The sequence below is a fragment of the Globicephala melas genome, chromosome 15, assembly GCF_963455315.2.
Source record: "Globicephala melas chromosome 15, mGloMel1.2, whole genome shotgun sequence".
NCBI classification, from domain to species: domain Eukaryota; kingdom Metazoa; phylum Chordata; class Mammalia; order Artiodactyla; family Delphinidae; genus Globicephala; species Globicephala melas.
In genome coordinates this window covers 3,101,850-3,125,606 of record NC_083328.1, presented here as the reverse complement: position 1 = coordinate 3,125,606, position 23,757 = coordinate 3,101,850, and the positions used below count along the sequence as shown (strand labels likewise).

The window sequence follows — 23,757 nt, the reverse complement described above, 5'->3', positions numbered from 1 at the left end:
CTTTTCTCTCACAGGGCTGGCTGTGGGGGCCCTGCCCCTTCCCCCAAGCTTCTGGACAGAAGGGAGACCAATCTACCCCCTGCTCCAGCCTGTGGGTAGAACAAGTCCCCAGCTTCTACCCTACGCTCCCACGTTTTCTTTAAGGCTGAGATCGAAGGCTTGGATCAATGTGACCCCATACTCCAGATATTAAAACAGCCAAAAATAACTTGGAGACGAACCACGTAGGGCTCAGCCCTGCTGGAGCAGCCCTTGTTTCTCCTGGGTTCCGTTTCTTCTCGTCTAGCTTTTAATGCGCCCGTGGGCGAACATGATGCCCGCGTCCAAAGGTTTACTAAGGTCATCAGAACTGCTTCCCTAGACAGCTGGCTGAGAACCGCTGCCCAAGCCAGTGCCAGCCAGGCCACCCACAGACAGCCCCCATCCACGGATCCACCTCGGCTCTGTGGGCCTACAACAGGCCGGGCCGTGAGAGCTGCTGGCCCACGCGCAGGGCAGCCGAGGCCCGGGGCCTGCTCTCCCGCGCCCCCATGCCCGGCCAGGCCGGAGCTGAGCTGGCGGGGGAGCCTCGCCGTATCCACCTGCAAGACGCAGTTCAGCTGCTGCTCTGAACTGGCCAGATGAGACGCTCTGCTTGAACAGGCCTTACTAGCCTGAACTCAATATCCAGGTTCAATGTCTCTGTCATTAGGAAATTAGGAAACATGTTTTGGACATACATAAATAGCACCTTGGCTCCGGGCTCAGGGGACTTTCCGTTACCTCATTAATCACTGCAGGTGCCCTGCCGTGGAGGACGGTATTTATTTTCACAAAACACCTACAAACGTCATTTTTAAAGGGACGTTGAATTGGCCCAATAGTCTTCAGGGGAGGCTACCATGGAGTCTGATGGCTGCTCGACGTGGGCTCAACAGCCCAGCCTCACTCTGGAGGAAGGCGGGGAACTCTCAAGGGACTGCACTTCCGGACGGTTCTAGCTGACCTCACGGGGTCCGAGCCCCCTACGCAGGGGTGATGTTGGAGGTGGAACACTGCGGGGGCTTCCTGCCCCCACCAACTCTGTGCCATTGTTCATCACCTGATGCTCGGACTGCAACGGGCTGCTGCCTTTCTTGGATCCCCCCTCTGGGATATTGAACGTGGAATCATGACAGTGCAGTGTAAGGGTTCTCAAAGTGAGGTTCCCAGGAGCACGCAAATCCTTGGACCCCATCCTGGACCTACCGAACAAGAGACTCGGACCCAGGGCAGGGCTTGGCGCGGGGGGAACCTGTTCTCCTGAGGGCTTCCCTTTTACTGTCGGCAAAGGCGGTGGAGACTCCCAGAGGGGGTGCAGGGGGCGGGAGGCGCTGCTGGTCGCGCGGGGAACTGGGCTCCGCTCTCCCAGGCCAGAGGCAAGGTCAGGCTGAGCCCGTTCCAGCCGCCCGGCTGGGGGCCGAGGGTCTGTCGGCCTGAGTCAGGACGGGAAGCAGAAGCGGCCAGGGTCCCAGCGGAGCCCTCGGGAGATCTGGGGATTCAGGCCACCGACCCTGGCCCGCAAGTGACCTGGAAGGAAGAGGCAAACCAGGCGAGAGGGCGCCTTGCCTTGTAGCCCTGGATGTTTCCGTTCTGGCTCTCGGGCGGCGGCGGCTCCCACGTGACCTCCAGCTGGCTGGCCGTGAGTGGGTTCACCTGCACGTGCTGCGGAGCCATGGCCGGGGCTGCGGAGAGAGCAGCGGGGTCCGCTGAGAAGTCCCGAGACCCTGCCCTGGACCACCCAGCTTGTCTGCCAGCATGACCACACACCCTCCTCAGAACCGCGCCTTTAAATGCATGAAATAAAACCTGGAGAATCCCAAAGAAAACGGATTATATCGAGACACAGCAGAGCTTTGGAAACGAAGGTGTGACACGGTAACCCACGTGCTTGTGCTTGTGACTGAGCCCTGAAGCCAGGCTTAGGAGCTGCTCGCGCGACACCTCTGAGGTCAGGTGGGATGAGCAGAGACGGCGCAGCAACCTCCAACCTCGCCAGGACGGGGGCACACCCGGGGGCACACCCGGGGGCCCTGCTGCTGAGAGAGTCCCAGGCCCCAGGGATGCGGCACTGGTACGTCGCCACATTCATAACTGAGGGAGATGCTCAGTTCCAGGTGGAACTCGGAGAATATAAGGGCATTTATGGGAGCTCCCTGGCGGCCCAGTGGTTAGGACTCTGCGCTTTCACTGCTGAGGGCCTGGGTTCCATCCCTGGTCAGGGAACTACGATCCCACAGGCCTCGAGGTCAAAAATAAATAAAGAAAGGCATCTGTGTTCCCACCACGAGTCCCGGATCCTGGGTAGGAAGCCGTGCTCCAGGTGGAGCTGATGTCTGCAGACCCGGGGCTGCCCCTTCTCAGGGACGGAGCACAGAGGCCACAGCTCCGTGCCCCCCAGGAGGACCCGGTCCCACTCCTTCCCTCCCAACCCCGAGGGCCCCCGGGTGCTGTGTTGGTGTCAGCAGGGCCACACTGTGCAGATCAAAGGTGAAAGGTGACTGACAGGGCGCCATGGCCGTGGCCTCGTGGCCTTGCAGGCAGCCGCGGGTAAGTTGGGAATGACGCGGAGGACGCACGTGTACATTTGGGGACATTTCTCCCCTCTGGCCCGTCAGTCCTCTGCCTCCCAGGAGCTACTCCTTCCTCCCACCTGGGTGACTCCTCCCCCAGTGAACTTCACGCTGGGCTGGACCCTGGGGAGCTCCATGGAGCTGTCGGGGACATTGCTGCAGGGCCAGGGCGCCAACCCAGCACCCTCACGTTCCACGGCCCTGCCTGCGGCCAGGGTGCTGCCTCTTGACTCGAGTCTATTTAGGGCCATGAATGGAAAGGACCACGCGTCAGCGGTCAGCGCCGGAGGGAGACCGCCCAGCTCACAGTCTCTCTGGAGAGGCCTCCTGGGGAGAGGATGACCTCCTTGAGGCGCCCCTCCCCCGCTTCTACCCCTCCCTGCTTCCCCACCACCAGTGCAGAATAAAATAGTAATTAACGCCCACTCAGCCTGACACCGACTGTTTATTCTGCTCTAACCGCGTGGCTCCTGTATTGTCACTGCCCACCCGCCACTAATGGAAATGTTAATAGCCCCCACCAGGTGGCTGTGACAGACGCTCAGCCTCATTATCAGAAATGCTTATTTACCGCCCCATTAAACAACAGAATCGCACAAAAAAACAATTCAATCAAAACTAACCGGAGGAATTTTAACAGCCACATTAATAATCCAAAACATAAATAAAGTTAATGTCTTCTGCGTGTTTGCCATGGGCGACTCTATCACAAAATCACTGTCGTACGATTAAAACGCGAAAGGCAAAATGGAGCACAGCCATTACCCTGGTGGCGGGTTAGGACCATCTGTGCGTGGCCGCCCCAGTCCCCCAAGTTTCCCTCTCCAAGCACAGCCAAGCCCAGGGCCCACGACGGCACTGGGGTCGACACGGGCTGGACAAAGCCTCCCTCCACCGCCACCCCTGGTCCCGTCCCGGGCGGCTGAGCCCCAGGCGCTGCTGTCCCCAGGCTGAGCTGTCTCCATGCCCCCCAGCTGTCCTACAGCACAGCCCCTTCCTGCCAAAAGAATGCTGCAGGTGACAAGGCCTTTTGTGATGCTAACACAGCAGGGGAGGGAGAAACCCAGGTGAACATCGAGCAAAGCACGCCAGTTTCAGGACTTATTTTTTTGGTTCCTGAGATCCTCAGGGTCTCCACCCTGACGGGAGCCCCTGACGTGCAGGAAGGCCGTCTGTCTACACCCCCAGCGCAATCCTTTCCTGTCAGGAAGGTGCTCAGTTTGGAAACCAATGGAGCGTCTGATGGATCGCGAGCCCCTTGTTCTCCAACCTTAGCATCTGTGGAGTACGGTGCTCGCGAACATCGGCTCAGAATGCTGTGTTAAAATGCATGAAATTCGTTTTTAAAAGCACGCTGGCCTGGCCTGGCAGTCCCTGGCGTTTGCTGATACGCAGATGGCCCACGGACAGCGCTGGAGGGCGGGTGCAGGGTTAGGGCACAGAGCGGAGATTCTCTCCATCCGGCGTCTCGGCCCAGGCAGACGACGCTTTCCCACAGCTGTCATCCACCGGCCTTGAGGGATCGCTCCCGCCACCCCAGCCCCGGAGAGAGGTCCGGGCAGGGCAGTGATAGAGAAGCTTCCTGGACTTCTGGGGGCTCCTTGCACCTGACAGCAGTAGTGGAATCCCAGCGATTTCTGGATTCTTCTGGGATTCTGGCTGAGCGCTGGGAGAGGCCCTGCACAGCTGGGTGCTGTGGGCTGGACTCGGCGGGCGGGACCCACGGAGCAGGGAGGGCAGCACTTTGGCCGGCTTGCTCGGCCCCGACGTGGCCACCAGGCATCAGGGATACACGGTGGCTGCCCTGACCCGGTGTAGACTTCCTGCTGACAGGGAGCGCTGGCCCACGGGCTCCTGGCTCTGCGTCCCGCAGACCCTGGGCGGCCGTGGGCTCATCGGGGCCTCCCACGTCAACTTTTCAGAACCTCTGCTCCAGGGAGGCAGCTGGACAGGCACCCATGTGCTGAACCACGGCAAGGAGAGGAAACAACGCCTCAAAGGCATTTGGTAAACAGCCGAAGCTGGAGGGCAGGGGCTTGTCAGTGGCTCGGCTGGGACCGTTCACCATCCGGCCCCTGCTCGCCCGCTCACTCTGCCCCCGTGGCGCGGCAGGGGGCGCCCACCCACCCTGCAGAGTCCCCCCCGAGGGAGCTGCATGCCTCCGACACCGGCCTGGCCGACGACGGGGGAGCAGTAGTTACATGCAGGGCACTTCCCAGCAGGAGCTTCCAGAGCGTTCCACGGTGCCGACCTCTCCCCACCCCCAGACCAGCGGGGCCCCCAGATCCCCATCTGTGTCTGGGAGCACAAGAGGCGTAGCTGACCGTAAAGGACAGGGACGCGTGAGAGGAAACACGGGGCGTTTCAGGCGCCGAGACTTGGGGGTGATTTGTCGCCACGGAGCAACTTCGCTGACGTTTTCCTGGACATCAACCAGGCCCTCAGCTTAGCTTGCGGGGCGAGTGGACACGAGGATGGGCAGGACAGGTTCAACAGGAGACATAATTCACAGCAGTCACAGCACCAGGCAGAAAGTGAGGACAGGGTCAAAGGGCCACGACGGGTTACCGCTGTGGCTGGGGGACGTGGGGCCTTCCTGGAAACAGAACACCCAGCTGGCTCTTCAGGAATGGGGGGGATTTCACACGGGGCCGTGGGCCGGGGAGGCGGGGATGGAGCAGTGGAGAGCTGCGGGGCGGGGCGGCTGCCGGCGTCAGGACTGACGGGCGTCTGGGGGCTGGAACTGCTGCTGCTGGACCAGGCCAGACCATGCTCGGTTTTGACTTTCCCTCTTTGTAAGCCCGTGATTTATTACTTGGGTAGAGCAAGTTTTTAACTGATAATCTGAGGATCACTGTTAATGTTTTAATATAAGGAAATAAGAATTTCTTTACGTGATCTTTCAAAAATTGTACATTCATCAGTTCACTTTAATTACACCAATATTTCTCTGGTCAAACACTGTTTCTCACTTCCTGTCAAAATGAGTACGAGGGGCTTCCCTGGTGGCGCAGTGGTTGAGAGTCCACCTGCCGATGCAGGGGACATGGGTTCGTGCCCCGGTCCGGGAAGATCCCACATGCCGCGGAGCGGCTGGGCCCGTGAGCCATGGCCGCTGAGCCTGCGCGTCCGGAGCCTGTGCTCCGCAACGGGAGAGGCAAAAACAGTGAGAGGCCTGCGTACCACAAAAAAAAAAAAAAAAAAAGTGAGTAGGAAACAATTCTCGAATGTATTTTCACCTTCTCAGCAAACTTTGCCAACACATCTGTTCCCCTAAGCAGGGATAACCGGCGGGGAGGGACTCCAGGTGTGGGTAACTGTGTGGCCTCTGGGCCCCCTCAGTCCATAAAGGAGGTTTGCATGGGTGGCGGGGCTTCGGCCCCGAGGGACAAGCAGCGACTCGGCCCAGGAAGGAAGGAGGGGCAGATCGCTAGGATCCAGGAAGGAGCCACGTCCGGGCAGGCGTGCAGCCCCTCCTCCTCCAGAAGAAGGCCGTGAGTCACTGCTGCCACCAAACGGGATGTCCAATGCCTGGTCACCCAGGACGCCGGGCAGCTGTGAGCCCCGCCCGCAGGAAGTCAGGCCCGTAAATGAGCATTTCCACTGACACTACAAAGTAATTTTTAACAGAGCTTACGACAGACAAAGTGAGATCATATCTGATAAATCTGTAACGCACATGAGGGACACGCACCACCCTTCTCTCAACCGACAGCCCCCACTTCTCCAGCACCCCCAGGACTCGTGGAGACAAATACAGTGGTGCTAACGTCTGCTTTAACTTCCGGTTAACGCAGGGACCCGTCAGTGGGGTGTGAACAGCACTGAGGCCGGTATCGACGGTGCGCCCTTCATACCAGGGGATCAGGCATCTCTTGCAAACCCTTCATCTGGCCTCACTTCATCCTCATAACCTGGGGAGGTGGGTACAAGTCACTGCCCATTACACAGATGGAAACACTAAGGCCCAGAGAGATCTGGGAACCTGCCCGAGGCCACACACTCAGCAACCGTGTGGATCTGGCCGTACAAACCCAGGCAGCCTGGCTCTGAGCCTCGCTCCCTCCCTCCCTCCCAGGGGAATTCCTGGGGCCGGGGCAGGGGTAGTGGGTGGGGGGGATGGGTAGTGGGGGCAGGGAATTCGGCCCCACGTGCCGTGCCTGGGTTCCTGGAGCAGCCCCCTCGGACCAGCACGTCTCCCCGCTGCTGCCGTCCTCCCCTCCGAGCTCCGGCCCCCAGCATGTCGTCCATCACCTCACTGCTGAGCCAGGACCAAAAACAACTCCAAGGAAGCTTAGCAAGAAGAATCAGCAAACTGGTCACAAAAACTATTTTCAAAAAACTCAATGCCGTGTACCCCAGGCTACAGAAAACATAGCTGGGAGGCGGTGGAAGAGGCCCTGGCTGGCGAGTTGAAGGTCTGGGCTCAGCTGGTGGGACTTGGGACTCCGCTCGATCTCTGCGCTGCAGTTCCATTGTTTGTAAGATTGGAGAAAATACCAGACGTAAAGGGTTTTCGAGCTGAAACGAAATGGGTGGCGTGAGAGCAGAGCAAGGCCCGGCCAGGGGGGCGTGGTGGCCCCAAGCTCGTCCCCGAGGTGACTTCTCTGTCCTGATAATCGCCCGAGGGCTTATCTGGGCGCTGGGCACCTAGGGCACTGCTCTGTGCGGGCTCTGTCCCCGTAGAGACGGTAGGTAATCGAGTCACCACATGCTGACGCGTGTAGATGTCCGTCTCCCTGGTGGTTCCCGTATGAACCGAGAGCAGCCCAGGTGTGTCACCATGGATCCTGGTCGCAGCTCCAGGGACCCCACTCCCGGTGCTCACAGCCTCACGCGATCCTTCTGACACATAGGATATGGCAGACGCGGTGGGGTGGGCAGTCTCCTGCAGGCAGGTCAGGGAGCCTGAGCTGCCCCTCCTGCTGGTGCTCCCTCCTGGCTCCCTCTAAGGAAGCCAGCCCGTATGGTGACGCTCCACGGAGAGGTGGCCAGGCGAGGACCTCGGGGAGGCCTCTGCCCATCAGCCCAGGAAACGGGGTCCTGTGCACAAGCACCCGTGAGCTCAGAAAGGGGCCCTCCCTGGTCAAGCCCTTGGACAGCGCTGCAGGCCTGGCGACACCTTGTGAGAGCCCAAGGTAGAGGACCCAGCTAAGTTGAGCCTGGATTCCTGACCCACAGACTCTGCGAGGTAGCAGGTGTGTGCTGTCTGAGCAGCTATGTTGGGACAATTTGTTACCCAGCAGCAGATGACTAATACACCCCGACCAGTGTGAGCTCCTCAGGGAAAGCACCCAGCCCAAGGCCAGACCGCACGCTCTGGGCTGCCAGGGGCTGGCTGGAGTTTGGTGCGGCCCCTGTTGTAAATGCAGGATTTCATGGTGTTCCAGCGAAACACCCTCTGTTAAGGCCAACATGTCCTCTTAACCAGCCCAGACCCAGCTGTGGCCTTGGCCCCATGAGTTTGCACAGGAAACCTAGGGTAAGCTCCCGGCCTTTCCACTGCTGGACATCCTGGCAGAACTGCAGAGCTCTGGAGCAGTGCAGGAGCTGGAGCGGTTCTGATTACAGGTGCCTCGGACCAAGGACGGGGTGAGTTAACGAGGGCTCTTAGCTCTGACAGAGCACGTTCACACGTGTGGACAGAATTAGGGGTGCTCCAGCTGCGGACCAGGCAGCGGCAGCCCTAGGACTCCGAGTGTCCAAAGAGTATTTAAAAAAAAACAGTGGTTTCAATCTGAAACGAGGTGGAGGCCAGAGAGCTCCAGACTCATAAGAACAAGCACATTTTTCCTACAGATGTTTCCGTGATAAAGGTTAGTGGCGAGCAAATCCAGCATTTGGTTTCATCCAGCAATGACCTTTGCTTTCCCATCATCACCACCGCTCACACCATCTTATCAGCTTCATCACTGCTACCGCCGTCGCGAGACGCAAAGTTAGAAGCCGCTCAAGCAAACCAGCTACGTTGCTTGCGACTGTGGTGGGTTTTCTTTTTTTCCTCTTTGCCTGTAGAGTGAGTTTCCCATCACGGCAAGATCCAGGTCCTGACAGACCACGACCGTATTGTAGCCGACCTGGTCCGCATAACGCAACTCACGGCCCCTAATTAACCAACTGCATCCCACGTGGTTTGTATGCACAAAATTCAAGCTGTAGGGAAAGGATCTTATTCTCATTTTCCCCCTTAGAAAACTGAGGCGTAGAGGAGTTAAGTCACTTGTCCCAGGACGGACTAGATTTGAACTTGGGTCTGCTGACTCTAGGGCCCAAGCTACTTCCCAAGGGCAGAGTTGGGAAGCTTTCCATAAAGGGCCAGACACGCGTCTGGGAACAGGGGAGCAGAGACGCAGGTGGGTGGCGAGACGGGGGAAGATGGTCGTGGTGCCTGGTGGTTGAGCGCTCAGCCTCTGTATCCTAGTCTGTCTACTTGAAACTTCCCTCATTTCCCCAAGTTAAACAACATAAGACAAACGAAAGCAAGCAGGTTCTCTCACGAAGAGCTTGACTGGGAAGGAGAGGCAAGAGCTGGGCCAGTGTTTGGGGTGAGACACAGGGTCACGGCACGTCTGGAGCCCAGCGGGCAGCGTCAATACCGACCCTGGGTGGCCGTCTCCCTAGCTGCCCACATGGAGGCGGTGCCTCCTTGGTGTGGACGATCCAGCGTCCACTCTGCCTGCGAAGCTCAGCTGCAGCCCCGCTCCTGTCCGCCCCAAGCTCTGTGACACCCAGAGGCCCGCCCCGTGTGGCTTGACCCTGGATGGCCTCAGCCCCTTCCAGGACCCATGGGAGGCCATTTCCCTTCTGCCCAGAGGGCGCCCTCGTCCGGGGCAGGACTGGGGTCTCCCCGCCTTCAGGGGCCTAGCGAGGGGTGGGCTGCGAGCCAGCGGTCGGGTGAACCGCGGGGTTCTCTGGAGGCTCCGGCCGAGGACGTGGACTCCGAATGGTGTGGCGTTTGCGATCCTTTCCAAGTAAAGAGCTATGCGTTAGAATGTTCTCTATAACCTTCCTACATTGACGGAAGTAAAGTTATGAATAGTGTCATTTCTCTACCAGTGCTTCCTGGGCTCCCGTGCCTGCTAGGGAAGGCCGGAACCCAGGCAGGGCGACGTGGGGAGCCCGGGGAGCGTGAGAGCGATGCCCGGGTTTGGGGGAGGGGCTGACCCCACCGTGGCGGGAAGAATGCAGGGTGGGCCTGGTGCAGCTGAGGTGCTGCTGAGGGGCAGACTGGGGCGGGGCCGGAGGCTCCCATGGGCCCCTCTCGGGAGCACATCGTGCTTCCCTACAGACACGGGGATGCACTGAGGGGAGGAACCGGAAAAGCGACGGGGTGGGGTTCGGGCCCAGGAAGGGTCAGTCCAGCGGGGCATGGAGGACGGGTGGAGGGTGGCTCCAGAGGAGGGGCCTGGGGGCCCGCTCACCCCGGGGGCCCTGCCCCGCCCTCTGTCCCAGCGTTAACGAGGCGCTCGCAGCGCCGGCCGCTTCCCCTCTTCCCCGCCCCCCGGGCCGCGTCTGACTGCTCTACTGGCCTAGTCCCGGGGGCACCCCGAGTTCTCAGCGCATCTGCTCCTGTTACCCCGCCCCCACTGCGCTTGCAGGGCGCTTGAAAACCAACGCGGACGCTGGGCTCGGTGTCTCCTTCCCCACGCGGGCCTCAGAGCAGGCATCCTGGGGCCAGGGGTGCAGGGGAGAGAGCCCGGAGGGGCGGCAAAGGCCCAGCGGTATCTTGCTATTCTCCCCGGCACGGCGAGGGGACGGGCGAACTCTGCACCCACTCCACCTCCGGGCCCCGTGGCCCCGGGTCGGGGGCTGCAGACGCCTCACCGCCGACCTGAGCTTTCATGGGCACGGCCCACTGGACGCGGAGCGAGCCCTGGCTCCTTCACTGAAGAACCAACAACGTTCTTCCTCCTGTTGGGTCAGGGACAGGGCGGACCTCGGCCCCGGGTCTAATCAGGGGTGAGCTGTTGCGACATCTGGGATCACAGAACAACACAAGGAAACTGCAGCCTGTGGCTCAGACCTGCACCGAGGGACCCACCGACTCCAGCAAGAGATGCAAAGGGAGAGATAGGCCGGCGCAATGCCAAAGTCCCTGCATGGGGACCTTTGTGATGGTGACTTCCCACGGCAGGAAGGTGATGGCCGAGACTGGCCTGGGTCTCCCCCTCTGGAGCGAGGCTGTTTCCCTGTGAGGCTCGCACACAGGCACCCCCACTAGCAGCCCGCCGTGGCCCCCGGACCCCCTTCCCGTGTGTCCAGCGAGAGCTGGAGCCCGACGCAGCCACGCAGCCGCACACCGGGCCACGGAGACACGCACGCTTTGCTGGGCTGTGCGGAGCTCCCCCTCCCTACACCCCAGACCCGCAGCCCTGGTCCCGCGACAGTCTGTGAATGTCAGGTGCGTATGGGCGTCAGGTCAGAGCCTCAGGCTTTGTTAGGAGGGGCTGGGTCTGCTCTGCTGCTGTCAGGGCCCCTCGTGGTGTCAGAGCCCCTGGGGATTCTCAGCCACCAGGCCCCCTGAAAGGGCAGAGGCTGCAGGGCAGGCGGGAGCTGGGGCTGTAGGCGCCTCGGGCAGGATCCCTCCCTCTGGGGTCTCCCCTCACCTCCCCGGGCCCCAGGGGGTCTCCTCCCTCTGGGGTCTCCCCTCACCTCCCCGGGCCCCAGGGGGTCTCCTCCCTCTGGGGTCTCCCCTCACCTCCCCGGGCCCTGGGGGTCTCCTACCCTCTGGGGTTTCCTCCCTCTGGGGTCTCCCCTCACCTCCCCGGGCCCCGGGGGTCTCCTCCCTCTGGGGTCTCCCCTCACCTCCCTGGGCCCTGGGGGTCTCCTCCCTCTGGGGTCTCCCCTCACCTCCCCGGGCCCCGGGGGTCTCCTACCCTCTGGGGTTTCCTCCCCCTGGGGTCTCCCCTCACCTCCCTGGGCCCCGGGGGTCTCCTCCCTCTGGGGTCTCCCCTCACCTCCCTGGGCCCTGGGGGTTTCCTCCCTCTGGGGTCTCCCCTCACCTCCCCGGGCCCTGGGGGTCTCCTCCCTCTGGGGTCTCCCCTCACCTCCCCGGGCCCTGGGGGTCTCCTCCCTCTGGGCTCTCCCCTCACCTCCCCGGGCCCCGGGGGTCTCCTACCCTCTGGGGTTTCCTCCCTCTGGGGTCTCCCCTCACCTCCCTGGGCCCTGGGGGTCTCCTCCCTCGGGGGTGTCCTCCCTCGGGGGGTCTCCCCTCACCTCCCTGGGCCCCGGGGGTCTCCTCCCTCTGGGGTCTCCCCTCACCTCCCTGGGCCCTGGGGGTCTCCTCCCTCTGGGGTCTCCCCTCACCTCCCCGGGCCCCAGGGGGTCTCCTCCCTCTGGGGTCTCCCCTCACCTCCCCGGGCCCTGGGGGTCTCCTACCCTCTGGGGTTTCCTCCCTCTGGGGTCTCCCCTCACCTCCCCGGGCCCCGGGGGTCTCCTCCCTCTGGGGTCTCCCCTCACCTCCCCGGGCCCCGGGGGTCTCCTCCCTCTGGGGTCTCCCCTCACCTCCCTGGGCCCTGGGGGTCTCCTCCCTCTGGGGTCTCCCCTCACCTCCCCGGGCCCCGGGGGTCTCCTACCCTCTGGGGTTTCCTCCCCCTGGGGTCTCCCCTCACCTCCCTGGGCCCCGGGGGTCTCCTCCCTCTGGGGTCTCCCCTCACCTCCCTGGGCCCTGGGGGTTTCCTCCCTCTGGGGTCTCCCCTCACCTCCCCGGGCCCTGGGGGTCTCCTCCCTCTGGGGTCTCCCCTCACCTCCCCGGGCCCTGGGGGTCTCCTCCCTCTGGGCTCTCCCCTCACCTCCCCGGGCCCCGGGGGTCTCCTACCCTCTGGGGTTTCCTCCCTCTGGGGTCTCCCCTCACCTCCCTGGGCCCTGGGGGTCTCCTCCCTCGGGGGTGTCCTCCCTCGGGGGGTCTCCCCTCACCTCCCTGGGCCCCGGGGGTCTCCTCCCTCTGGGGTCTCCCCTCACCTCCCTGGGCCCCGGGGGTCTCCTCCCTCTGGGGTCTCCCCTCACCTCCCCGGGCCCCAGGGGGTCTCCTCCCTCTGGGGTCTCCCCTCACCTCCCCGGGCCCTGGGGGTCTCCTACCCTCTGGGGTTTCCTCCCCCTGGGGTCTCCCCTCACCTCCCTGGGCCCTGGGGGTCTCCTCCCTCTGGGGTCTCCCCTCACCTCCCCGGGCCCTGGGGGTCTCCTCCCTCTGGGGTCTCCCCTCACCTCCCCGGGCCCTGGGGGTCTCCTCCCTCAGGGGTCTCCCCTCCCCTCCCCGGGCCCCGGGGGGTCGGGCAGGCTGCGTGGCTCCCCTCCTTCCTGTCCAAATCTGCTCTCCCCCACCTTCACTCCCCCAACATTACAGTGTTTGCAGTGCTCCAGGCAACCAGAAAGCCCCGAGTACCCTGGACACTGGGGTGAATCAGAGGCGTCTTTGCATCACAGACAGGAGGTGCAGAGAGCAGAACGGGTGGCGTGTTCCGGAGCAGAGGGGTCCCTAGTTCTGCCCAGGCCGGGGACAGGGCGGCCAGGCCTTGAGGGGCTGGCCTTGAAGGTGGGCTGAGCGGAAGATTGGAGGGTCTTCCAGGGACTGGAGTGAAGAGCAGGGGTTCCGGGCAGATGCAGCGCGGTGTGGGTGGGATGGCGTATGTTCCGGGGGAGCAGTCTGGGAGGTCTGGAACCACAGACGTGTCCCAGGCAGGAAGACAGCCTTATCCTGAAGGTGGGGCTTGTCCTCCAGTAGTAAGTGTCCTGAAGGCCAGGATATGGGCTCCTTTCAGCTGTAGAACCCCGAGAACACAGAGCTCGGCCTGGAGGTTTCACAGGGGCAGGGGCGGGGGTGACTGGCACAGCAGTCCTGCTGAGGAACCCACAGACACATCTCCCAGAAGCAGCTCTGGCCCCTTGGAAAACTCTGCCATGAGTGCCGCACTGACAGCTGAGCAAACACCCAGTCCCCTTCTGGCAGCAGCATTCAGATCTCCCCTGGGGATCTGGGGATCCTTCCTCCCATTCGGTCCATGTGGTCCAGGTAGAGATGACATCATCCCCTGGCTTTGGGACCTCAGGCCATTGGCTGCAGCAGATGGGCGTGTAAGGCAGGCTAACGGGGGCCAGTGGACTGCCACTGGAGGCACCGTAGAAAAAGGAAACTCTCTTTCTGCCGCCTGAAGCTACAGGGCCACCTTGATGAAGAGCCCGCCCCAGACAGGAGTGAGCTGAGAGGATAGTGCAACCAAGAGGGGACGTGGGACCAGCCTGTTAGGGTGCTGGATCCAGCCATGCCTGAAGCTGTACCCAGGCTCTTCAACTCTTCTGTTATGTGAATTGATAATTGATTTTTTCCGTTTAAGCTGTTTGGGTTTCTCTCTCTTGCAAACTGGAGTCCTTACTAATGTATTATTTTTACCAATTTGAAATGCCTGGACTCAGAAATCAATCTCAATGAGAAATCTCCTAAAGATTACGCCTTCTCTCTGAGGTTAAAAGGATTTAAATATTACACATTTGGACTGGAGGGGACCCAAAGATCATTAACTCTCAACCTCTCATTGTTCTGTAGATGGGCCAGACCAATCCAGTAACCACACAGGATCTCAGTCATTCACTCACCACTTACTGACTGACCAGTCCAGGCATGTCCTGGACATTTATCCTGCAGGTGGGACAGGCAAGTTGGGGGCAGAGTTGGGACAAGGACCCCAGTCTCCTCACTCCTAGCCCAAAGCTTTCCCCTCTGCACCACGGTCCTCAGGGCCAGGGCTCAGAGAGGTGAAGTAACTGGCCCCACATCCCACAGCCGGAAACCGGCCGAGCCGACACTCAGATGCTCAGGGCAGCCTAACTCGGGAAACCGTGTTGTTTCCAGGCTGTTTTCACACAAGTCTGAGTGTTTCATGCCGACCAGTCTGCGACATGATGAAGCGTCTGGCCAGGTGAGTGGAAATTGGCCCCAGTAAACTTTATTTTCTGCAGGCCTGGTTAGCAGCACTGCTCAGCATCGGAACGAAACCATTATAAGGGGCCCTTGGGCTGTGAGAGGCGGAGACTGGGAGGGCAAAGGGTAACTGGCAGCCACGCTGGAAGTACTGGCATCCTCCTTTCAGAACATTCTCTGCAGCGTAAACACAGACGGCAGAGCAACGCGCTGAGGGCGGAACATCCGCCTCTGTGCCCCGGCCCCTGCTTTCCGTGTTCCTGATGGAGTCTGTTTGGAGGCTGCCGCCCACGCCGCGGTGGCAGAGCCGATGGACAGCCTCCTTCCATCCCTCTCTGCGACCCCCCCGCCCCGGGAGAGTCCGCATGGGGGCAGGTATGTGTTGGCAGAGGGGCCCCCGTGGAGGGGGCGGGAGCGGCCAGCACCCTGCATCACGGCCAGGCCACACGGGCTCAGCCTCAGCTCAGCACTTGGGAAAAACACCTGGTCCACCCGCGTTCACAGCGGCTCCACCACAAACCCGAGAGGTGGAAACAACCCAGGTGTCCACTGATGGGCCCACAGGTAAAGAAAATGGGGTGTCTGCCCACAGTGAACATGCCTACTGCATGAGAAGAAACAGAGTCTGACACCTGCTCCAACACGGATGAACCAAGAAAACACGCTGAGTGAGAGGAGGCGGGTGCAAAGGACGAATGTGGGGGGTCCATGCCTAGGAAGTACCTAGACTAGGCAAATTCACAGACAGAAAGTAAATTAGAGGCCGTCCGGGGCGGGGGGGAGGGGAGAGGGAAGGGTCTGCTGACGGGCGAGGGGCTCCTGTTTGGGAAGATGAAGGACCCCAGAGGAGACGGCGGGCAGTGGCCGCACAACAGGTGAATGTGCTTCACGCCCCTGAGCTGGACGCTTGCCAGTGATGAGGTCGGCACGTTTCACGTTAACTGTGCTTTACCACAAAACAAACGAACAACAAACGAGACCCATGAACTGCGCACACCCCACGGTCGCCCGCTGGCTGGCTGCGGCCCCAGTGCCGGCCGGGTCTCCCGCCCGGGCTCCAGCCCTGTTCTCTGGACGTCTGCTCTGGTCCTGGGCCTGAGGCCCTGTCCAGAGTGCCTGGGCCCCCGCAGGCTGGGTCCTTTCCCTGGAGTGCAGGCTGGCGGTGGGCGGGTCAGCTCTGCAGGTCGCAGCTGGCCGGCCGTGCGCCCCTCAACCCAGCGGTACGAAGGCCCGCACTGATGCCCAGCGAGGTCCCAGAGCTCCTGCTCTGACGGATGGCACGCGCCACGTCCCCTCCCTGAAATGTCTCCTCCCTGCCACGTCCCCCGTCTGCCCGCGTGGGCTCTTCTGTGGCCAGGCCCATGTCCTCCTGGAACGCTTGGCCCCTGCCCCACCTGCTCCAAGGAACCTCCACCTCCCCCCAGACAGACTTTTGTGTAGAGGCCGATGCGACCTCCTGGTGGCGCACTTGGTTATCCTCGCTCACACGAAAATACTGTGGGACCGGTCCAGAAAAATCCTGCTGAGTTAGGCCCTCAGTGCTGATTGGTTTACGACGATAACCTCTCCAAATAGCAAAAGGTCACCTGATGTGTTCTGTGCACCGGCCGAGTGACCAGAACCCCTCTGTCCTCCGGCAAGCCTGGGTCTCTGTCCACAGAGGGATTCCAAGAATCCTTCACCCTCCCAACTCCGCACCAGCAGATCTGAGCAGAGCCCTCAGGCCAGCTGTCAGGCTCAGAGGAGACGGCCGTCGGCGGGGCGGTGGGCGTCGGGGGGAGGGGTCGCCCTGTGGGCCAGAGGGCAGGCGGCACAGCTCGCAGCAAGGCCTCCACACAGGACAGGACGTCTCCCTGTGGGTTAGCCCCACAGAAGGGACGGTCCTTGAAACATACCCAGGGCCACCTCTCACCTAAAAGGGGTACAAACATGGATCCACGTGGCTTTTCGAGACCTGGCAAGGGCCTGTTACAGACGGTCGGGCTGACTCAGTGCCGGGGCCACTGCCCGGCCCAGCCAGAGACGGCAGCTGACAAACATCCCCCCTCCACACACGAAGGTTCCCGCACACCTAGGTTCCCATGGAGGCGACAGCATCGCTCCCCTAGAGCAGGTCCTGATAAATCCAGACGTTGAACACCCTGAATATCAAAAGCAAGACCTGGCCGCTGTCCCCGTCGGGACACCCAGCCCTTGGCCTCTTTCCAGCCATGACCGGAAGCCTCCTGCCCCACCAGCAAAATGACCTTCATCGAGGGGGACGCTGCTGGCGCCTGAGCTCCGGGCTGGGGGTGGAAACGCGGGACCTACCGGCCTCGCCGACGAAGACCTCCACGGGCGCGCTGGCCGGGCTCTCGCCGATGACGTTGTAGGCTGTCATGACCACTTCATAGCGCCGGTATTTCTTCAGATCTGCAAGGGCCAGGGGACAGGGGTCAGCTGGCGGGACCCCCTCCCTTTCTTAGAAAACTCCCTCCATGAGCCACGCTGAGGGACCAGTGCCCCTTGAGAAGACGCGGGGGAAGAGCTCTTTCTTGCAGAGAGAGGTCTGCGAGGGGCCTGCCACCCTCTGTCCCGGCATTAGTGACACTCGTGAGGCAAAGACGCAACCCATCCTGCGCTCAGGGGAAGGCGGCAGCAGGCTCGTCTTCTGAGGGAAAGAAGCTAGGATACAGGGCCTGACCCGGGCTTGCCTTTTGGTCCAGAATCTCTCCGTAAGCGTAGGAACCGACGGAGTGAGACCCTGGCCCAGTAGGGCAGGCAGAACCTTGACCACCTTCAAGGGAGGGCCTGGAGGTCGGATCCGCGGCACCTCTGCTGAGCTAGCCGCTCGCTGGGAGGCACGATTTGCAGGAACCATGCACCCAGGTGGTCCGGCACGCACCTGGGGCCTCGGGAAAGCCACGCAACGGGGAGAACCTTCCAGAATGTTTTGGCTTAGAGGTCAGGTCTCTCACCACGTTGGCTAGTACAGAGCTCGTGCCTGGCTACGGGGCCTGGATTCACATGTCATTTTCTTCCCAGGACACGGCCATTAACACCTCAAAGGCCTCTGTTTGCCGATATGTGTACATTTCATGGTCAAGGTTCTGTCCACGTGGTCCAGCCGTGCTGCCAGACAAACAACTAGGCTTCGTCTCAACCCCGGGACTCGTGTGGCCTGGGAATCCACGGAGACACACCAGAGTGGACGCTGCTGCGTGGTCGGGGCCGCCCCTCCCGCACTGCATAACCACGATTGGAGGGCCTGGACGAGACCCCGGGAGGGAGCCCTCCTCACTGGGGCCGGGCCTGCGCTGGACGCTTCATCTGGCTGCTCGGGGAGGTCACATCTGGGGGAGCACCCGGCCCAGGAGGGACTTGGCGGAGAGACCAGGAAATAACCAGGGGGCGGTGGGGGGGGGTGAGCGAGCACACGACGGACGGACGGATGAGGTGACGCTGGGGAGGTGGGACAGCTCTGTGAGCCCCGCCCCGGCTGCCAGGTCGGTCAGGTGGTGGCGGGATGAAAGAGCACGGGCTGGCAGCCAGTGCCCGCACACCTGGGGCCGGGGGAGGGCCGGCTCCCCCTCCCCCACTTATCCTCTTTCTAATCCAGCCACTTCTCTGTGCTGGAGTGAATCGCATCGGGGCCCCTTAGCCTTGCACTTGGTTGCTGAAACCCATCCCCAGACAGGAATCCGAGGGGAAGCAGTTTGGTTAAAGAGGAATGGAGGACGGGTGGATAAATAAATGGGGTGTGTGCATGCGGTGGACGGTCCCTCAGCCTTGAGAAGGAAGGAGACCCCGACGCTACAGCACGGGTGAAACTAGAAGCGAACCCAGCAGGCACAGAGGGACCAACGCTGTGCGATTCCATTTCTGTGAGGTCCCCCCCGGAGGAGCCAGGGTCACAGCGGTGGAAAGTAGGGGGTGGGGGCCAGGGCTGGGGGAGGGGACGGGGCGTCCGTGTTTCACGGGGACAGAGTCTCAGTCTGGGAAGATGAGAAAGTTCTGGAGGCGGACGGTGGGGAGGGTTGCCCAACAGTGTGAATGCACTTAATGCCCCTGAACCGGACCCTTAAAAATGGTGAAGACGGCAATTGTGTGTTACGTGTATTTTACCACAATAAGAAAGGGGCTTAAAAACTACGTCGAAGGAGCCAGAGAGGAGATCTGCCCACTCTGCCTTTCCTCCTGTCCCAAACTCGAAGACCAGCTGCCGGTACCCCGCACTCCCAGCCTCTGCTTCTAGAAGTTTCCTTTCCTGTCTCCCTGGTGGTTCCGGCATACTGCGAAGCAGCGTTTGAGGGGGGACCCCAGAAACGAGAGCCTCGAATCCAAGCTGCTTCCACTGGGCCCCTGAGAGGCCACGCGGCGCTGCCTGGCGGCTCGCGGTCACGCCGCCACACGGCTCCCGCTGAGGGCGCTGCCACTTACGTATTAGCTCGTATGTCGTTAACGTGGAGCTGCTGTTCACGCTCTGGAAGCTGCTCTGGGCTGTTAGGGGCAAGCAGAGCAGAAAGGCGGTCAGCGCACAGGGAGCAGCTCTCGCGTGACGGGCTGCGAGCGCGGAGCCGGGGCCTGGCCGGGAAGTCTCTCCACGCCCCGCGTGGAGGGGTCCGCTCGCCGGGGCCCCCGCGCTGCCTGGAGAACCTGCCAGGCCCCCCGGCCCGCGAGGGGGTGGCGTGTGCTCACCCCTCAGGTTAAACGGGTCAAGTTCGCATCTGGCGCGAGGTAGCGGAAGCAGCACAGGGGGAGATGGAGGTCGGCGTCTCCCGGGCAACGCCTCGTCGGGCTACCTGCGCTCAGGTAGAGCCCCGGGCTGAAGGGGACGAGCAGACCCCACCGCACCCTCTCATTCCACGGATGTGATTTTGTGACACAGCCCAGGGAGACGCTCGCTGCGGTCTGGACATCAGCAAAGGACACCCAGGGTGACGCTGAGACTGGGGCCCACGACTGAGCCAGTCCTCCTGGCGGGGCCGGGGCTGAGCTGCAGCCCCGAGGCCCCAGAAGGTGGGCTGGGGAGGGAGCACGGGAGCTGCCCATAGCACGCGTGAGCCTCGCCGAGACGTGGGGCCCGAGCAGGCCCCGGCAGAGCAGGCCCCGGCTCCCTGGCCTGGCCGGCCCGCCCCCACGCCGGCGCGCAGGGGTTAAGGCTCAAGTATGTCCTCTGACAGTGTGTGGGACGCCAGGGAGAGAGGAGCGGGGAGCGCGGCGCCTGCCCAGCGGCTCCAGAGCTTCCTCAACGGCTGCTGGAAGGACTGCCAGAGTCCGCGGAGGGGTCTGGCGGGGTGCAGGCGAGCAGACACATGAGCCGGGACAGAAGCCGGGGCTCCCTGCAGCCGCCCCGGCGCACCCCAAACCTGCTCCACTCGGGGCGGCCCCGCGCGGCACACGCCCTGCACTGGCCGGATGACCCCTGGCCCACCCGAGCCCCTGCCGCCCTGCTTGCCTACCCGCACCGAGCTGTGCTGGGCCCTGCGTACCCCGCTTCCCGTCACATCCTCGGTGACACCCTTTTACCCCGACAGTCACCGCAGATGGATCCTCCTCCGGGCAGCCTCCCCGGTCCCCCAGCGGCCGGGGGCCTCTGCTCACGGCACCTCACCACGCCCTGGGCCGTGCGCACCGGCGGTGGGAGGGGGCAGAGCCGCACCTCCTCCAGCCCCCGAGGCCCAGGCCTGGGGGGCGGATGCACCGTGGTCACAGGAACCTCCCTGCTGCCGGGCCCGTGCAGGGGGAGGAGAGGGCTCACCTGTGAGCTCGGCCCGCAGAGCGGAGGGGGTCTTGAGCGTCTTGGACTCAGTGGCCGAGGCCGCCTCGTACTCTAGCTCCCGGTAGTAGATCCTGTAACCCTGCAGGAGGCCGTTCAGGCTCTCGTCCCTCGGGGGCTGCAAAGACACCACAGTCAGGGGACCTGGATTCACGTGTGGCCGCCTGGCTAGGCGGGATTCGCCAGTCCACACGGAGGGCCCTCAGCTGTTTGCGAGGAAACAGGCAGGTGTCACACCGATGACGGAACTCGGGGACAGAGCCTGCTCTGCGGCTGTCTCCCTGCAGCCTGGGGCTCCTGGGGCCGGAGTGCGGCACGGGCGTCTCATCCACGTCCAGCCCAAACCCCCGAGCCCCAGGGCTGAGGCCGGAGACCACGGCCCGGGTCACAGACGGGCGAGGACGCTGCCCGTAGCGGGCCAACCCAGGACCTGAAGGGAACCGGGGATGTGGCCTGGCTCTGCATCGTCCGCCGCTGGCCTCACCCCGTCCCCTCAGTCCCTGTCCCTTCTGTCCACCCAGGCTGTGGCCGTCTCACTGGGACCCTCACCGACCCCTCCGCCTGCCCGGTCACCCCCACTCTGCCCGACCCAGGCGCAGGCTGGAAGCCACACTTCCCTCTTCCGCGTCAGCGCGTGACGGCGGGGCTCGTCTGACTCCTAAGAACCCGGTGGAAGCCAGGTGACGGGTAGCTCGGTGATGAGGCTTAGCTCGAGGGAGAATGTGAGCCCCGTGAGTGTAAGCCCAGGACCCGTGCAAACCCACACTGGGTGCAGCGCCTGGTCAGGCAGGGCCCAGCCGGCTGTCCCTTTCCCTGTGGCTGACAGATGTGTCAGGAGAAGAAAGGTCGTCTCGTTCCACACGGAATCCCAGTGAGGCCGCAGCACCGACCCCGGTCTGAGGGGCTTCGGGGTCCAGTTTCCCCTCTGGGATCCTCAGCGAGTACAGGATCAAACCTCCCAAACTGTGAGCAGACAGACGGGCCGAGAGCACGCCCGTGATCCTGGCTGGAGGGGTCACGAGGCCCTGCCCGGGGACAGGGACGCTCCCTGGACTCCTGTGACTCTGCAAGGCCACCGCCTAAGTGATGCCACTGCGCCTTGGTACACAGCGTCCTGGTGCCTGAATGGAGGCCACAGCTTTGGCAGGAAAGCCCCTCTGTTGTTGGTTGAACTGTGTCCCCCCAAGAGATATGCTGACATCCTAACCCCGGGTACCTGTGGACGTGAGACCTTGTCTGGAAACAGGGTCTCTGCAGATGTAATCAAGCTAGGAAGCGGTCACACGGTGGTAGGGAGGCCCTGAGGAAGTGACCGGCTTCTTGCAGGCAACTCCGTTTTATTTGTCTAAGTCTTTAACGCACTTGCCTTTTAACCCAGCAGTTACAGGTACACGTCTGGAAACCGATGCTACACAAACATTTGCAGGTGTGCAGTCCTGAGTCCCACAAATACAAGCGCGGGACTAACCCCCACGCCCACCCCCCCCCCAAAAAAACCCAACGCCTAAACCAATCCTCTCTGGGTCTTTCCAATGACACGAAGACGACAGGACGGCCTTCCAGCTTGAAGGGCACCGACAGCGAAATTGCTTGCAAACGCAATCGCAGACTTTGGACTTGTGAACGCCATCGGGTGTTATAATAGCTAATTCGCACAGGCACCTGAATGTTCAACGTGATGGATCCATGAAGACAAAGCACATTCTAAGAGGCAATATACAATCTAGCAATTATCTGACAAATGCTGAGACTATAAAGAGACCCAAAGATTCTTATAAGATGAGGACATTTGGACACAGGGAGGCCGTCATGTGGAGGCACAGGCAGAAGGTGGAGGGACGCGTCTAGAAGCCAAGGAGCACCAAGGACTGCCGTGGCCACCAGAAGCTGGGGAGAGCAGGGAGGGTGCCTCCCTGTGTCTTCAGAGTTAACCGACACCTTGATCTTGGACTCTGGCCTTCAGAACTGTGGGAGCGTAGATCCCTGTTGTGCTAAGGCGCCCAGTTTGCGGTGACCTGTCACGGCAGCCCCAGGACACCCGCCTGCTTTGCTGTCCAAACTCTCACCCTTCAATCCTGGTCCCTGAACCCAGGCGCCACGAGGACCTGGACGTTCGGATGAGTCTGTTTCTCTGTGACTTCTTGCTACTCAGTCCCAAACCCAGGAACCAAGCGGATGTGGACAGTGCAGGCTCCTCTGCTCCCCAAACTCTCCAGCAGGACAGCGCAGACAGCAAGGGTAGTTCCCGAGACACAGGGGGCCCTGCACACGCTCGCGTACGTGCCAGAGTCACCACGTTGTCACCAGCGAGAGCTGCCGCATGCTCCCTCGAGCCCGGGCGCTGCACTGCGGCTCTGCTGCAGCCCTGATCCTCATGGTGCCTCCCGGGTCCTCGGTGACGCCCTCGCCTCATGACAAGCACCTCGGCAGGTCATTTTCCCCATCAGACACAGACACGCGTGCCTGGGAAACTTGAGTGGACTCGCCACGCGTGTCCATCTTGTTGGAGGAGCCCAGCAAATCCAATCAAACGACAGTCCTCCTGGCTGAGGGGCGACAGACCCCAGCGTGAGCTCAGGGGCAGAGAGCCACCAGGAGGGCCGCGGCGGAGCCGCCAATGGCCCCGAGCACATCTCCTTGAGGAGCCTGTCCAGGCTCCGCCCACCTGACTTTCAGGGAGTGGGAAGCTTGGGAGGAATGGGAAGGACTGGATTCAACTCACCCAAAATATCAAACAGGCAGGATGCTGGGAGTTTGCGAAAATAACAACGTCCTCCCTGGGGACCAAACGTGGCTCTGGAACCAGCGGCCAACACCCGGTCCCCAGCCTGCGTCCACACCTGGGGGGGGGGGCGGTGCGGGGGACGGGGGAAGGGACGGAGGCTGTCAATCCCAGGCTCAAACCCTTCCAGCCGAGGAGGAGAAGATGCGGCAGGGGTGTGAGGAGAGGCCGAGCCCCAGGTCCCAGGCACACCTGCTGCAGCTGCGGGCAGGTCCACATCTGGCCACACCAGAAACCGCGCCCCCCGTGATGCCCTCCCAGCAGGAGCCGTACCAGCCCGGGTAGGAGGGGCAGGTGGTCGCACAGCCTGGAGGGCGGCCTCTCTGAAGGCCTCACTAGTGAGGCTCTCGTGACCCATGGCGACGCACGAGGCCTGCCTGCCTTCGCGGGATCCTGAACAGGGCGTAACCACACTTTCTATTCCTCGAGCTTGGAATAAACCATCTGTCATTGGTGAGAGGCCTCTGCGACTCTGGGTGTCCTGGGAGGTCCCGGTAGGGCAGCTCCACGTGACCCAGAGAGAGTTCCAGAAGCAGTGGGACCAGTTCAAGTCCTGGCTCTGCGATGGCCTTGCAGGGCAGGCTCAGGCTGGTGCCCAACCTCTGGGGCTCAACCCTGTACCTGCTACATGTGGAAGCCGGCCTAGGTGGTCTCTAGGAGGTTTCTGAACAGAAGTCTCCCTTCGCACGTGCAGACCTTTCTCCCAGCCCTT

At 62.1% G+C, this 23,757-nt stretch overlaps 1 protein-coding gene across 1 annotated transcript in view; it reads right to left on the bottom strand.

Annotated features, from left to right (window-relative positions):
• Positions 1 to 23,757, bottom strand: part of SDK1 (sidekick cell adhesion molecule 1) — a 581,111-nt gene that overhangs the window by 44,418 nt on the left and 512,936 nt on the right. Inside the window, exons 33-36 of the mRNA XM_060285242.1 lie at positions 20,246 to 20,381; positions 18,925 to 18,984; positions 16,816 to 16,917; positions 1,588 to 1,703 (exon numbers count right to left, since the gene is read on the bottom strand). Of these exons, the coding sequence (XP_060141225.1) occupies positions 1,588 to 1,703; positions 16,816 to 16,917; positions 18,925 to 18,984; positions 20,246 to 20,381 (414 nt within the window). The remainder of the gene's footprint in view (positions 1 to 1,587; positions 1,704 to 16,815; positions 16,918 to 18,924; positions 18,985 to 20,245; positions 20,382 to 23,757) is intronic.